The sequence below is a fragment of the Podarcis bocagei genome (assembly GCF_964188305.1).
Source record: "Podarcis bocagei genome assembly, chromosome: 1".
Taxonomy (NCBI): Eukaryota; Metazoa; Chordata; class Lepidosauria; order Squamata; family Lacertidae; genus Podarcis; species Podarcis bocagei.
This window is the reverse complement of record NC_138125.1, coordinates 22,864,417-22,879,478: the sequence shown is the minus strand read 5'-3', so window position 1 is coordinate 22,879,478 and position 15,062 is coordinate 22,864,417. Positions and strand designations below refer to the sequence as shown.

Genomic DNA, 15,062 nt, shown 5'->3' with positions numbered 1-15,062 from the left:
CGAACCGCCGACCTTCTGATCAGCCAGCCCTAGGCTCTGTGGTTTAACCCACAGCGCCACCTGTGTCCCATAGTTACTCTTTAGTCCATTGTATTTATATATATTGCTTCACATATCTGGAGGCACCCTGAAGTGGCTTGTAATGTGGAAGAGGGAATGCTTTAAGCTTCAAATCCATCAGTTGTGAAATTTGGGATGCTCATTACTTCTCAGCCATTGAGTGAAGCACAGGTGGTTTCTTTTCAATAAGCAGGAGAATTGATTTGGGGCCAGTGCTCAAATTATAGGGGATCAGAGGGTCCTTTGCCCTGTTCACCACTTTTGATGGTTTTTCTGTAGTCATAAATGTCTACAGATGGTCCATGGTTCTAAAATTGAATGGAGACAGGGTTGGTGGTTCATGCATCAGATTAACCTGATTAATCTGAGGATTGTTGTATATGGATGAGTAGTTCTATTTGGTTTTCAATTTGCATTATGCTGTTTTGGCAATCTGCCCTGGATTTTACTGTGGAGGGCAGGCAAGAAATATTATAAAATAATATTTAATGCTGGTTTTTACTATTGGTTGAAGGGAACATTAGACACACAGGTCCCGCTTTATGAAAATCCACTCTGTGAAAATTCACTTATCTGAACATAAGGTATTAGTACCCAAACTTCACTGTGAGCACCACAGATTCAGATACCTGGACAGAAAGCATGCTTTCCCTTCTCGATTGCCTCTTGCTGGTAGGCTCAGGGAGGGGGGAGAGACTGGACAAATCAGAGATCATTTTTGTCTGGGTTCCCCCTGCTTTGGCAGGGTGTGTGTGTGTCAAAATTCTGTGGTTGCGAATGTATTAGAAATTTCCCCATAGGAACCAATGGAAATTGTTGACTCGTTATGCGAACACTTACCTAAGGAACGAATTCCAGAGAACACATTGTGTTTGTAAAGCGGAACCTGCAGGTATTTTATTTCATATAGCAGTAAACTATATTGAGAGGCACCTTTGCCTGAAGGCCATTTATAGGTTTGACAAACAAACAAATACATATCTGAAGAAGTGTGCATGCACATGAAAGCTCATACCACTAAAAAACTTAGTTGGTCTCTGACGTGCTACTGGAAGGAATTTTTTTATTTTGTTTAAACAAATACAGAGGTTTCGTTCTTCTCATGTTATGTACAACTTTTGGTCTTTTGTGAAAAGAGCTTGCGAGAAGAACTTACTGATAAGCCCTTTTTGTCTTTTGTGCTTTGTAGCAAAATGTTTGATATTGAGCTGTGCCCGCTCCCTTTTTCCATGGAGGAGATGTTTGGCTTCATAAGCTGTCGGTTTACGGGATATCCTTCTTCTGTACAAGAGCAGGCTTTACTCTGGCTTCATGTAAGTGCTCCCCCTTCATTCCTATGATCAGGTCAACATTGTCTCTGTACCAACAGGATTATAATAATTCACTAACCCTCATAGTTAAACATAGTTACCATAGTTAGTGGCGCCCTCCTTGTGGAACGCCCTACCATCAAATCTCAAGGAGATAAAGAGCTGTAGAAGGCATCTGAAGGCAGCCCTGTATTGGGAGGTTTTAAAAGTTTGATGTTTTATTATGTTTTTATTGTTTTGCTGGAAGCCGTCCAGAGCGGCTGGGGAAACCCAGCCAGATGGGTGGGGTATAAATAATAAAATAATTATCATTATTATTTTATTAACACTCTCTTAGCAGCAGCATGGCTTTTACGTATCAGTATTTATTGGATTTTCAGCCTGCCTTCCCAAGCAGAGATTTCGTCTGCTTTGTAAACCCATTGCTGTATTGGGGGGGGGTAGCAGGGCCTGCCTGCTCACGAGGCATGCTGAGGCAGCTTCCTTGGGTGGAAGAACCCCCAGAGACAGTCCCCCCCCCCACAGGTGCCCTGCCTTGCTGCTAGCAGAGAAGTGGCAGCAGCTTCTGGTTATATCTTGCAGGTGCCACCATGTGACCTGGGTAAGCGAGGCTTCGACAGGGGTGAGCTAGTGGGGCGGCACATCCCGCTTCTCCCCTGTCACCGAAACAGTGTTAGAATTCCTGCTCCATGATTGCAGTCATGGGATTGTTGTCTTTCACATGACAGTATATGTTTTGACTCTACTCCACAGAGTGGGAAGTGACGGAGACAGGATGTTTGTGTTACTGTGTTCTATGAAGTGGAACTATTGTCCTTTGTTCTTTTTCTCTTTGCTGTCTGATGCTAGAGAGAGAGGAAGCCATGTTGCAGTGCTTCATGTATGTTTATATGTAAATAAAGTAGATTAGCCAAAATGCTGCGTTGCCGAGGTCTGTTACGCTTGATGCGCAAACTCTGCGGATCCCTAAGTGTGCCGGGGTCGGTTGGCATCGGTCGCTGTGATGTTCAGGTTGAAGAAAGCTTTTGAAGCTCCCGAACGATCGACCAGGAGGGAGAGAACATGCCAGTCGGGCATGTGTCTCTGCCAGGGTCCTACTCGAGTGTAGGCTGAGCTCCTGACAAACAGGACATGCCGCCTCTGGGTGGTAAGAGCTTGCTGTAAGCGAAGCACGTGCCTGCGAGCCAGGAAGAAAATTCCACTTCATATCTCAAGAGCTATAAGCAGCATTGTCAGGGACTGGTCTGAGGGGGGGGGGCGAGACTGAGGAGGAATGGTGGAGACCGTCCCCCCTCCTCCTGAAGCTTCCAAAGAAGAGGAAAGCAGTATCAAATTACAGCAGTGGTGTGAGGAAGGTCACATCTCATAGACAGGTGAACAGAAGAGTTGGGAGGTGTTGGGAGAAGAGAAGGAGATAGAGCTGCCAGCTGACACGTTATCACTGGAGAGCATTTCTGACCCCTTCTCCCAGAACATGGCATGCATTGAAAGTGGAAGAGCAAAGGACTCAGAGACAATTAGTCCCTGGCGGCCATCTTAAGGGGAAGTGAGGGAGGAACTCAGTTGGAGCAATGCCATTAACCCAAGAGGCAGCGTACAGAGGCCTCTCACTGTGAATATTAAATAAAGACTCGGTAAGAGCTTCCTTGTCTACTTCCTTGGCTGTCTGCCGTGAGGGGAGGAGGGGAGGATCAGAATTCACTGAAACCTGACAAGCATGTTGAGATTCTTGCATTGCAGGGAGATGGACTAGATGACTCTCAGGGTCCCTTCCAACTCTATGATTCTAAGTCACTACCCTTCAGTCTTGTTACCTCCTCTTCCACAATATGGGGATAATACAGCTTCAGGCACCTGAGGCAGCAGCCTTAGGCTGTGTGCACAATACAGCTTCGTCTGGACCCAGTGCACTCCAGCCCCTGGTGTTGAAAGCCATGTATGCATGATATTATCACACTAGGCAGGTTCAGATGACCCCAAATGCTCCATTTTTAACTCCCAACAGCTTCTGACAGTGGGTCAAAACTTACAGAGGTTCCTAACCAGGGATTTTTTCAGCCAGAACTCATTGTAACTCAGTTCTGGCATCTCTCAGGAGGGCACCAATGCCATTATAAGAGAACAAGGGAGGCTTTCATGGTGAGTTCTGGCACCCCTACGTTAAATACCTGCTTAAGTTCACTGTTCATTTTGGCCTAGTGCTAATATTAGCATTCACTGCATTTTTGGTCTGAGAACTCTCTCTCTATCTCTTTTAGGTGTTGTCTGAATTAGACATTGTGGTCCCTCTTCAGCTACTGATCAGTATGTTTTCTGATGGGGTTAATTCTGTAAAAGAGCTGGCAAATCAGAGGAAATCAAGAGTAACGGAACTAACTGGGAACCTTGCAGCTCGAAGGGTAATTCATTATCAGTTTATCTTTATGATAAGAGGGAAAAGCATGTCTCACCTCTTTTGGCAAAGGCAGCTGGTGAAATCCAGCGAAAACGTAGCGTGTTGTTTTCTAAACTCCACTGAATTCAGTGGCACAAGAGCATGTAGCGTTTGAAACTGAACACACTTACTGAGAAGTAAACCATGGTGAGGCTTAATTGCATGTAGATGTGTTTATGATCACAACCAAAGTTGGATGTAATTTCATCCTTGGAATTTTATGTTGTAAACCACCTTGTGATCTTCAGACGAAAGGCGGTATATAAATGTAATAGGTTTTTAAAGACTTTTGTGCAAATGTGTTTTTTTTTAATTAAAAAAATTAAATGTAAATGGTAGGTGCATTGAGTGGTTTCAACCTTTTGCCACTTGCTGGGGTTCCATTCTGGAGTGCCCTATTCCCCAATCCCTGCTATTTGCATAGGGAAGGAAATCTGTTTGTGTGAATGGGAGCTTTCTTCCCAATACAAAAAGCATGTGCCTAGGGCCCAATCCGCTGGGACCACAGTGGGTAGTAAAGGGTTAAATTCTCCCTCTACCAGGTTCCCCATTGGGACCAGGTTCTTTGAGCTTGCTGTTTACTTAAAAACATTGTGTAAATGGTGTCCCACGTCTTACATGCCCCTCGGTCACATCACTCTAACATGATTTAAGTCAGAGCACCTATATTTCTCTGTATTATGCCTCTGAACAGTTTCGTTTTAAGAAATACTTCATCAATCCCAGTAAGACATTTTTAAACCACTTTGTAGATGTGCTTAGGTGTGATTTCTGGGAAGATACCTTTGAGATATTGTTGTCACCTTTTTCTTTCTTTATTTTAAAATGATGTTTAACTAATGTGCCGCTTGATCAATAGCAGGTAATAATGATGATCTCCATGCTGTTTTTTGTTTTTAAAAAGGTTTTGCTCCATAGAAGCCTGCTGTTAAATGCACAGAAGCAAGGCAGGGCATGTCTCCCAAATCATTTGACGACCCTACTTTAAATAAACTGTCTCCTTGTTTCTGTTGCAAAATGTTGATGTATTTGCTTCATGCTAGTCAGTCCACAAGAGCTTAGCATTGATTTTGTGCATGTTGGGTTCTTCATACTTCTCTAGGTGAGCATTGCCTCTGATCCAGGGCACAGAGTTCAGCATAATACACTGAGCCCGTTCCCAAGTCCATTTCAGAGTCCTTTTCGCAGCCCCATGCGAAGCCCCTTCCGTAGTCCTTTCAAGAACTTTGGGCACCCAGGAGGAGGAGGAGGAGGAGGAGGAGGAGGAGGAGGGAGGGCTATTGACTTCGACTGCGACGATGAAGAAATGAATCTGAATTGTTTCATCCTGATGTTTGATCTCATCTTAAAGCAGGTGACAATGCAAAAGAGAATTCTGGCATTTTAAACGAGGACGGAAATAAAGGTCCAGAGTGATGCATGAGTTTCTGGAGGGTTATCTAATAACGCTGTTGTTGTTTATAAATGTTGTACATGGGAACCATGCAATATCCAAGAGTGCGAGTCACTTGTGATGCTTGGTTCTGCATTTGCACAATGAGATTTTGGATGCATAGAATAGTCTCAGCTTGTTTTCCAAGATCCGGTTTGCAAAGAGAGGAACATATATTAGTATAATGGGTGGCCCAGGAAGTTGCATCATTCCTTGTTACCTAATCCATGTTGATGTTAGTAGCAAACAATGTAGCCCAAAGAAAGTAAGAACCTGGTAAAATTGGACTTCACAAGGTTGTGGATGCATTTCTTCCTACTTGAAGTTGGTGCGGCTTTGGGACAAAGCAAATCATACCACATGCTACCAACCCCAGGACCTAAGCTTCCTTTTCTCTACTCATATTATTTGCCATTATTCGGGCGATCTCCTCCAGCCTCACATTTTGTAGACTGGTTAGAGAACCTGTGGCACACCAGCCACCTCTGAACTCAAACTCCCCTTAGCCCCTGCCAGTATGGCTAACAGTTAGGGATGTTGGGGGCAACATCTGGAGGCCCCAGATCAAGCCACCTCTGCTTTATTCCCATGATAGAGATTGTTTACTTTCAACAGCAGCTTGGCAAGAAGAATTTCAACAGTTGCAGTTTTTCCTGCCATGGAGGAGTAGTGATTTTCACTGTTGACGTCTGCTTCTTATGCAGCTGTTTTGAACGGATTGAACATCTGTCTTTCTATTTTTTTAAAAAATAAGTAGCCTAGGAGGTGCTTGCTTATAGATTTTGTTTTATGTCAATAGCGTGTGTTTCAGTTGCTTCGTTAATTATACTCCTTAAAACTTGCTTTTCAGATGGAATTGCAAGATGACGGCATTACCCTGGGTTTAGAGAACAGCATATCCAAAGACATAATTTCTATCATCAACAATGTGTTCCAAGCCCCCTGGGGTGGCTCTCATACCTGTCAAAAAGACGAGAAGGCCATTGAATGCAACCTGTGTCAGTCCAGTATCTTGTGCTATCAGCTAGCCTGTGAGTTGCTGGAGAGACTAGCCCCCAAAGAAGAAATCCGGCTAGTGGTAAGTGATAAACAAATGTGCAACACTCAGCACAAACTGCCCTTGATGTAGTGTTCAAGCAACACCTCTTGCTTGTACCTGTTGTAGACTCAGGGATGCTTTGCATATTGCCTGGATGGAAAGATGCATGTGTTTAAGTGTGTAGAAACCACTTACTTTTGCCTGGCTAGAACGGAGCCTATTGTACGAAGTTAAGAGTTGCAGCCAATGCTCTCCTTGCTTTTGCCTCTGCCCTGTCCACCCCTGGAACGTGGCTCCTGGAAGGTTGCCAACCAGCGAATGTGGCCCTTGGGCTATAAAAGGTTCCCTGCATAACCACCCTGCTCTGGCTGGCTGAGGAGCCATGCGCACAAACATGAGTGTGGGGTTCTTCCCTTGATGCAGACACCAGGACTGCCTATTCACAGCACCATCAGAAATTAGCAGTTGCACCAATCAGACTCTGGGAAAGGAGAGCGTGGCAGGGAATCAGTTCAATTCTTCCCACTTCCTGCTCCTCCCTGAAACGATTGCTGACTTTTTGACAGGGCAGCACACATGGAAAAACCTTAACCCTGATACTGAATCCTGGCTTGCTTGCCTGGTTTAGTACAGTTGTACCTTGGTTGCCGAACGCCTTGGAACTTGTATGTTTCAGCTCCTGAATGATAGAAAAAGGGAAGTGAGTGTTCCAGTTTTCAAATGATTTTCGGAAGCCGAACATCCAGTGTGGCTTCCACAGCTTCTGATTGGCTGAAGGATGCTCCTGCAGCCAATCAGAAGCTGTGTCTTGGTTTTTGATCATTTCTGGGAGTCAAACGGACTCCCAGAACGCATTCTGTTCGAGAACCAAGGTACAGTGGTGCCTCGCAAGACAAAAATAATCCGTTCCGTGAGTCTCTTCGTCTAGCGGTTTTTTCGTCTTGCGAAGCAACCCTATTAGTGGCCTAGCGGCTTAGCGCTATTAGCGGTTTAGTGGATTAGCAGCTATTAAAGGCTTAGCAGCTTAGCGGCTAAAAGGCTATTAGCGGCTTAGCGGCTTAGAAAAGGGGGGGGGAGCGGAAAAAAATTGGAACACTCGCAAGATGTTTTCGTCTTGCAAAGCAAGCCCATAGGGAAATTCGTCTTGCGAAGCAGCTCAAAAACGGAAAACCCTTTCGTCTAGCGGGTTTTCCATCTTGCGAGGCATTCATCTTGTGGGGCACCACTGTACGACTGTATTTAGTAAATACAACACAAAAGTAAAGTTAAATCTGCTGTCTGTTGATCCATCTTAAGATGTCCTTCTAAGGAATGCTTGATCTAAAAACATGTGAATGTAGGCATCTGAAAATCAACGTCATTCCATATTTGGTTTTTGAAGGAACCTACAGATAATCTGGAGGACAGTCTTCTAGATTCTAGACCCGAGTTCATTATAGGAATTGAAGGGGAGGGAGAGAACAAACCAGCATCGAAGCATGGAGAAAACCCAGGAAATCACACAGAGACAACGGAAAACACAGGTAAACTGGAGATGAGCAACCGTGTTTCAAAACTTTATAACCACCTGGATTTTACGATGGCGACCAAATCTAGTGCTTGTTTGATGGCATGAATTCAAACTCTTTCAATACACCCATGCCATACATTTAAAGCACTCTTATACCACTTCAACAGGCACGGCTCCCCCACCACCCGCACAAGAATCCTGGGAATTTTGTTTGATCACGGGTGCCGGGTATCATAACTGTGTGACGGGCCTGCATCACAAGTTGCCCCTCACTCCTGTGTCAAAGAAAAAACATTTGGCCTCCACAAATACAAACAGCACAGTTGCTTGTGGGGCCTAGGCAATCTGAACATATAACACCAATTTTATATCTGCTACACTGGTTGCCAGTGTGTTTCTGGGTTCAGTTTAATGTGCCGGTGATTACATTTAGAGCCCTAAATGGCTTTGCACCAGGTTATTTGAAAGACCCCCTGTACGAATCTGCCTAGGCCCTAAGATCACAACAACAAACAAACCTTTGGTCACGTAAAGCGTCCTCAATAAACACACGAGACTGTGTTCTTAGATAAATAAGGTATACTATTCATTGTATCAAATTTCAGCAGAAGTAACTCATAAAGTTCAACAAACGAACAAAGCAGAAGACCCAGTGGATCAGATCATTCTCTAGTCATTTCATGCATGAGGTCCATCCGTGTAATGGTGTCTATTCCACCTGTCTGTTCATAAAGTCCAAACAATCCACATGAAAGGTTGTTACAGTTCCACAAAATCCTTTCACAGAGTCTAGACAAGGCTATTGGCCAGTTTTGCCGTCCTGGGCTTCATCAGTAGTTAAAGCACATTGAATAGTATACCTTATTTATCTAAGAACACAGCCGGTTACATCTTGTGTGTTTATTGTAGACCCTAAGATCAGGCACGAAAGTCTTGACAGATGGATATGATCTGTCAGGTTGATGAACATGAGTGACAGGGCCTATTTTGTGCTGGTTCTAGCTTTACAAAATGCTTTCCTGCTGGAACTATGCCCGTCTCCCTCACTGACTGTTTTCTAAACAAGCCTTAGAAATTTGCATGTTTCACCTTGCTTTTAATTTTTGCCGGTTTATTTTACAAGAGATCATAACTGCTGCTGATATATGGGAACTGTGGGTTTCTTTCTTTCGTTCTTTTTACAAAATTGTCTGTGAACCTTTGCATATGCCTTTTTTATAGCAGCCATCAAAAATGACACTGAGAGGAAATTTTGTTACCAGCAGCTTCCAGTGACACTGAAACTTATCTATACAATATTGCAGGTAAAGTTTAACTTAAAAAAAAGTATTTGTGGATTTGATTATGTCATAAAGTGGTCTCTTGATAAGACACTCCCACTGAATAATGATTTTGCGACTGGTAAACTGTGGGGCACCATTTGTTTGATCATTTTGATAAACTCATGGAGGGGGGGTAAGATAAAGAGGTCCCCCAACCCACTGGAGAAGATTTCGGGTGCAGAAGGAGGGGCGGGAATGACAAAAATGAAACCTCATTATGTAAGTAGAAGTTTGTTCCACTTGTATGCTGATATTGTATTTCTCCCTGAAAGTGTGTGTGCTTTTCTTTTAATAATGTTTACTGGTTTTCAGTAGTCACAAGCACAGACAATCTCCCAGAAAGTATTAACATACATGCAGCTTAAATTGCCCTGAGTCTCTATTGCTATTTATGTTAATATTAGTTCATGGTTCAATTGATGCAGTTCTGCTTTAGCTCAGAATTATAGTACCAAGTGCTCTGGTCTTATTACTTCTGCTTGGTGTTTCTGATTAATTGCATGGTATTTTGTCTGCTTGTTTCTAAATTTGGCAAAGGAAATGGCACGGTTTGAAGAGCCAGATATTCTATTTAACATGCTCAACTGCTTGAAGATTCTCTGCCTTCATGGAGAGTGTTTATATATTGCAAGGAAGGACTACCCACAGTTCCTAGCCTACGTTCAGGATCATATGCTGATTGCCAGGTATACTATTTTCGCCCAAGAGAAGTGTTGATACTTTATATGAAGCTTTATATGAGAGCCAGTGTGGTGTAGTGGTTAAGAGCGGTAGTCACGTAGTCTGGGTAACCGGGTTCGCGTCTCCGCTCCTCCACATGCAGCTGCTGGGTGACCTTGGGCCAGTCACACTTCTTTGAAGTCTCTCAGCCCCACTCACCTCACAGAGTGTTTGTTGTGGGGGAGGAAGGGAAAGGAGATTGTTAGCCGCTTTGAGACTCCTGAAGGGGAGTGAAAGGCGGGATATCAAATCCAAACTCTTCTTCTTCTTCTTCTAGTGCAAGCTTGTAGGCTAAAGCAGCAACCAGGTGTTTTGGACTGCAACTCCCATCAGCCCCAGGCAACATGGCCAGTGGTCAGGCATGATGGGTGCTGTAGTTCAAAACATATGGAGGACCAATGTCAGGGAAGACTGGTCTAAAGCCAATCAGTTATGGGTGACAGGTAACAAACTACTAAGTGTTTCTTTTAAATCTGCATTGGGGAACCTGTAGACCTCTTGATGTTCACAGGATCATAGAATCGTAGGGTTGGAAGGGACCCAAGAGTCATCTAGTCCAACCCCCTGCAATGCAGGAATCTAAGCTAAAGCATCAATGACAGATGACCATCCAACCTCTGCTTAAAAACCTCCAAGGAAGGAGAGCCCACAACCTCCTGAGGTTCCGCTGTTGGTGGACTCCAACTCCCATCATCCCCTGCCAGCATGGCTAATGCTCAGGGGTGGTAGGAGTTGTAATCCTAGAACATCAGGAAGGCCTTCACCCCATCCCTGTTTCAAGTCCATTGTTAGATTCAAACTAGTGGTTTGTGGAGGGAAACCACTGAGTTCATTAAATTCACATGCTGTATAATTCTGAATATCAGTTGGGTTGTTGAAGACCATAGGAGGTCCGACTGAGCTACCCTGTATATAGGAGACAATGTTAGCACACATCATTTGCTTATCACTCCTATTTTAAACCTGCCATTTGAGTGGCAGGATAGTGGTACATCTGGGTGTGGTGGGAAGATAATTTCTCCCTGCATCTCCTTGAGGGAAAACAGTGCTGGAACTGGGTTCTCTGGCTCTCCAGGGAGGAGTAAGAAGTTCCTGGAGCAGCTGTTTCCATTCTGCTCTCAGCAAAGTAATGCAACCATTTTGTGAAGTTAGGAAGATAAACAGATTGCAAGCTGATTTGCTTGCGTCACCTCTCTCTCTCTTCCCCAGCTTATGGAGAGTTGTCAAATCGGAATTCTCCCAGCTTTCTTCGCTGGCGGTGCCCCTCCTTCTTCATGCTCTGTCTCTCCCACATGGAGCTGATATTTTCTGGACCATCATCAATAGCAACTTCAACAGCAAAGACTGGAAGATAAGGTTTGAAGCAGGTAAGCTTTTAACATTAAAAAAAGATGTAAGTGTGGAATCTGTGGCCCTCTAGAACCTTTGGACTACAACTCCCATAAGCCCCGGTTAGCATGGCCAATGGCCAGGGATGATGGGAGCTGTTGTTGTTTCTGTTTATACCATTTCTATTTTTGCGCTTCCTTGTTGGCCAGCAAACAACAGAGCAAGAAAGCAATACAACTAAAAATAATTGGGTTGTGCAGTGGTCAATGTGGCACCTGGGCCAAAAATGGTTAATCCCCCCCAATGTGAATAACAAATGCCAGCCATTTATTGCCAAGTCTTTTGTCATGAACTGAATGGGTGGAAATGTGAGTTTTAAGCAAAGGAAATGAAACAAACCTACATATTTCCAGATATTTATTGCATTAGAAAATACAAAAAGCATCTGGCTATAGTGTCTCTCCTTACTCTAAAAAGGTAAAGGTACCCCTGCCCGTACGGGCCAGTCTTGACAGACTCTAGGGTTGTGCGCTCATCTCACTCTAGAGGCCGGGAGCCAGCGCTGTCCGCAGACACTTCCGGGTCACGTGGCCAGCGTGACGAAGCTGCTCTAGCGAACCGGCACCAGAGCAGCACACGGAAACGCCGTTTACCTTCCCACTATAAAGCGGTACCTATTTATCTACTTGCACTTAAGGGTGCTTTCGAACTGCTAGGTGGGCAGGAGCTGGGACCGAACGACGGGAGCTCACCCCGCCGCGGGGATTCGAACCGCCGACCATGCGATCGGCAAGTCCTAGGCGCTGAGGTTTTACCCACAGCGCCACCCGCGTCTCCTTACTCTAAAGCCCACCTATTTTTCTGGTTGTAAATTGGTGCCAGAAACCCAGGATTACACCTTTCCAGTGCCCTATTGCTTGCTGAACCTCTCGCACTTTCTGCTACGATGAAACGATGGAACATTTAGCTAGCCAAAGACCCACTTTGACCCAGAACTGACTGGCACAATGACTATATGTTAGTTACAACATCCAAAATGTTTCTGTCAAACTTTTCTACCCAAAGCTGAAAAGGGACCTGGAAGTGAACGGAAAATGTGGGTCTTCTTTCATGGGTGTTTTCTCACAAAACTTCCCATGGGCACCTGGTTGGCCACTGTGAGAACAGGATAGTGGACTAGATGGGCCGCTGACCTGAGCCAGCAAGATACTTATGTTCTTAATGTCTGATTAATGTGTTCTTTTCTTTATCTTGGGACTTTGCTGTCTGCTGCAGTGGAGAAAGTAGCTGTGTTGTGTCGGTTCCTGGATATTCACTCCGTGACCAAAAACCACTTGCTGAAGTATTCCTTAGCACATGCCTTTTGCTGCTTCCTGACTGCTGTTGAGGATGTCAACCCAGCTGTGGCTACCAGAGCAGGCCTGTTGCTAGATACCATAAAGAGGCCAGCACTGCAGGTAGGTTAACAGTGGCAAAGGAAACATGGTCAAACCCAGCAATATACCCAACGGAAGTGTTGGCGTTTTCCGAGCACAATTCAAAGTGTTGGTGCTGACCTTTAAAGCCCTAAGCGGCCTCGGTCCAGTATATCTGAAGGAGCGTCTCCACCCCCATTGTTCTACCCGGACACTGAGGTCCAGCACCTTCTGGCGGTTCCCTCACTGCGAGAAGCCAAGTTACAGGGAACCAGGCTAAGGGCCTTCTCGGTAGTGGCACCCGCCCTGTGGAACGCCCTCCCACCAAATGTCAAAGAGAACAATAACTACCAGACTTTTAGAAGACATCTGAAGGCAGCCCTGTTTGGGGAAGCTTTCAATGTTTGATGCATTGCTGTATTTTAATATTTTGTTGGAAGCCGCCCAGAGTGGCTGGGGAAGCCCAGCCAGATGGGCGGGGTATAAATCCTCCTCCTCCTCCTCCTCCTCCTCCTCCTCCTCCTCCTCCTCCTCCTCCTCCTTCTTTTTTCTGAGTTTGCTTTCTTGCTAGGGGCAAACATGTCAAAGATGCAGTTCAACCCGTTAGCGCAATCTCTCAACGTTCTTGATGAAATTGCGAGATATTATTCCATCCTATGGGGAGGAATAGCATTTTTGTCACCTGTGGTGAGCTGTGTCAAAGCAGCTTGGCTCCCTGCCCATGCCACCTGCCTGGAATTAAGCCCCCATATACCAAAAGGGTGTGTGGAAGCATTATAAGCAGCAGAGAAAGTTGAGGAAAGGGAGGCAGGAAGGGGAGGAAGGGCCAGTGAGAGGACAATTGTATGGGAGTAAAAGGGGTGGCTAGGAATGATGCAGAAAGATTGTAAGGTTGGATAAATGGTTTGTAGGAAGTGGTGGGGGAGAAGCTGCCCCAGCTGATTTCCTATGATGTGTTGGGGCTGTTAGGTCCCACGGCAGAGACCAGGAGTAGGTCTAGGCCACGGGTTGCCCACACAATGCCTGCACCTGCACCTGCACAGGCCCACAAGGTTGTGTGCCTCTGCCTCCCTCTCCCCTTGAAATTAGGTTCAAAAGTAACCTTCAATTTAGAAGGAGCTGGGATAGCTCAGTTGGTAGAGCAGGAGACTCTTAATCTCAGGGTTGTGGGTTTGAACCCCATGTTGGGCAAAATATTTCTGCACCACAGTGGGTTGGCGGTTCTCAACCTGTGGGTCTCCAGATGTTGTTGGACTACAACTCCCATCATCCCTGAGCTCTGGCCTTGCTAGCTAGGGGTGATGGGAGTTGTAGTTCAACAACATCTGGGGATCCACAGGTTGAGAAAGGCTGGATTAGATGATCCTCATGGTCCCTTCCAACTCTACAATCCTATGATCTAAGGCTTTTTTGAAGCCTAATTGTAGTGGCTGGGGAAGGTGTGTGTAAGCCCTAGTGACACCACAGTTAATGTGTGTGTGTTTTACCTTTGCTTTTTCATTTCTCCTCTCTAGGGCCTTTGCCTTTGCCTTGATTTCCAGTTTGATACTGTCGTCAAGGACAGGCCCACCATCCTCAGCAAGCTTTTGCTTCTTCATTTCCTCAAGCAAGACATTCCGGCGTTGAGCTGGGAATTCTTTGTGAATAGGTTTGAAACCCTCTCTCTCGAGGCACAGCTCCACCTGGATTGCAACAAGGAATTCCCATTCCCAACGAGTAAGTGTCACTTCCCGATGTGACATTTTGGTGTGGGTGGGTGTTTATGTGGAGGGGATAATATTGTCACAGTTAAATGTTCCTGACCTTTATAAGGCCTTCTTGTTACAAACATGGGGGTAGAAGGCCCCTGCTATATGTTCTGCTTCATTGGTGAGGGAACAGCTCCCAAGAACACCTGTTAAATTTGTTGATGACTCCAGAAGTACAGCTCTGCCTTTATGGGAACTGCCTTATGGGAGTGAAATTCTCTGCCCCAAAAGTTCTTAAAAACCAGACAAACAGAGGGAGTGGCCTGGTTCATAAACCATGGTTTATCAGTCATGAAATCTGGACTAGCAAACTCTGGTTTAAGAACTCCCTCTAAATTAATGTATGAAACCAGGATCTTGCGCATATAACCCTTTTATATATTTATAAAGTTAGTTATAAAAGTATTTTTATACGGCCGTATCATAAAAGATTGAGGTGGAGTACAACACTGAAACATAAAACTCCACTTTAAAAAATACAGAGAATCGTCAAAATGACTGGATAATAAAAAATTTGAAAAGCTGATGGCCTGTGGGCATCAAAAGGTGTTCCATGAGATACCTGAAATGTTCAGTGATTCAGTTGACTATTATATTTACATCACAACCGGAAAATAATTGTTTAGATTTTCTGCAGACTGCCTCTGGTATGATGTTTTAATATGTGATGTTCTGTTGTGTTTTTTTATATTTTGTTGGAAGCCACTCAAGTGGTGGCTGGGGCAACCCAGTCAGATGGGTGG

General features: G+C 44.8%; 1 protein-coding gene across 7 annotated transcripts in view; it reads left to right on the top strand.

Annotated features, from left to right (window-relative positions):
* Positions 1-15,062, top strand: part of UNC79 (unc-79 homolog, NALCN channel complex subunit) — a 139,437-nt gene that overhangs the window by 50,949 nt on the left and 73,426 nt on the right. For 6 of the 7 annotated variants that reach the window (XM_081171841.1, XM_081171842.1, XM_081171840.1 and 3 more), the window contains 10 exons: positions 1,250-1,373; positions 3,629-3,769; positions 4,907-5,158; positions 6,087-6,314; positions 7,657-7,798; positions 9,007-9,089; positions 9,645-9,793; positions 11,037-11,194; positions 12,432-12,613; positions 14,086-14,287. In XM_081171841.1, coding sequence (XP_081027967.1) covers positions 1,250-1,373; positions 3,629-3,769; positions 4,907-5,158; positions 6,087-6,314; positions 7,657-7,798; positions 9,007-9,089; positions 9,645-9,793; positions 11,037-11,194; positions 12,432-12,613; positions 14,086-14,287 — 1,661 coding nt within the window. The remainder of the gene's footprint in view (positions 1-1,249; positions 1,374-3,628; positions 3,770-4,906; positions 5,159-6,086; positions 6,315-7,656; positions 7,799-9,006; positions 9,090-9,644; positions 9,794-11,036; positions 11,195-12,431; positions 12,614-14,085; positions 14,288-15,062) is intronic. The other variant, XM_081171839.1, reaches the window with a different exon arrangement.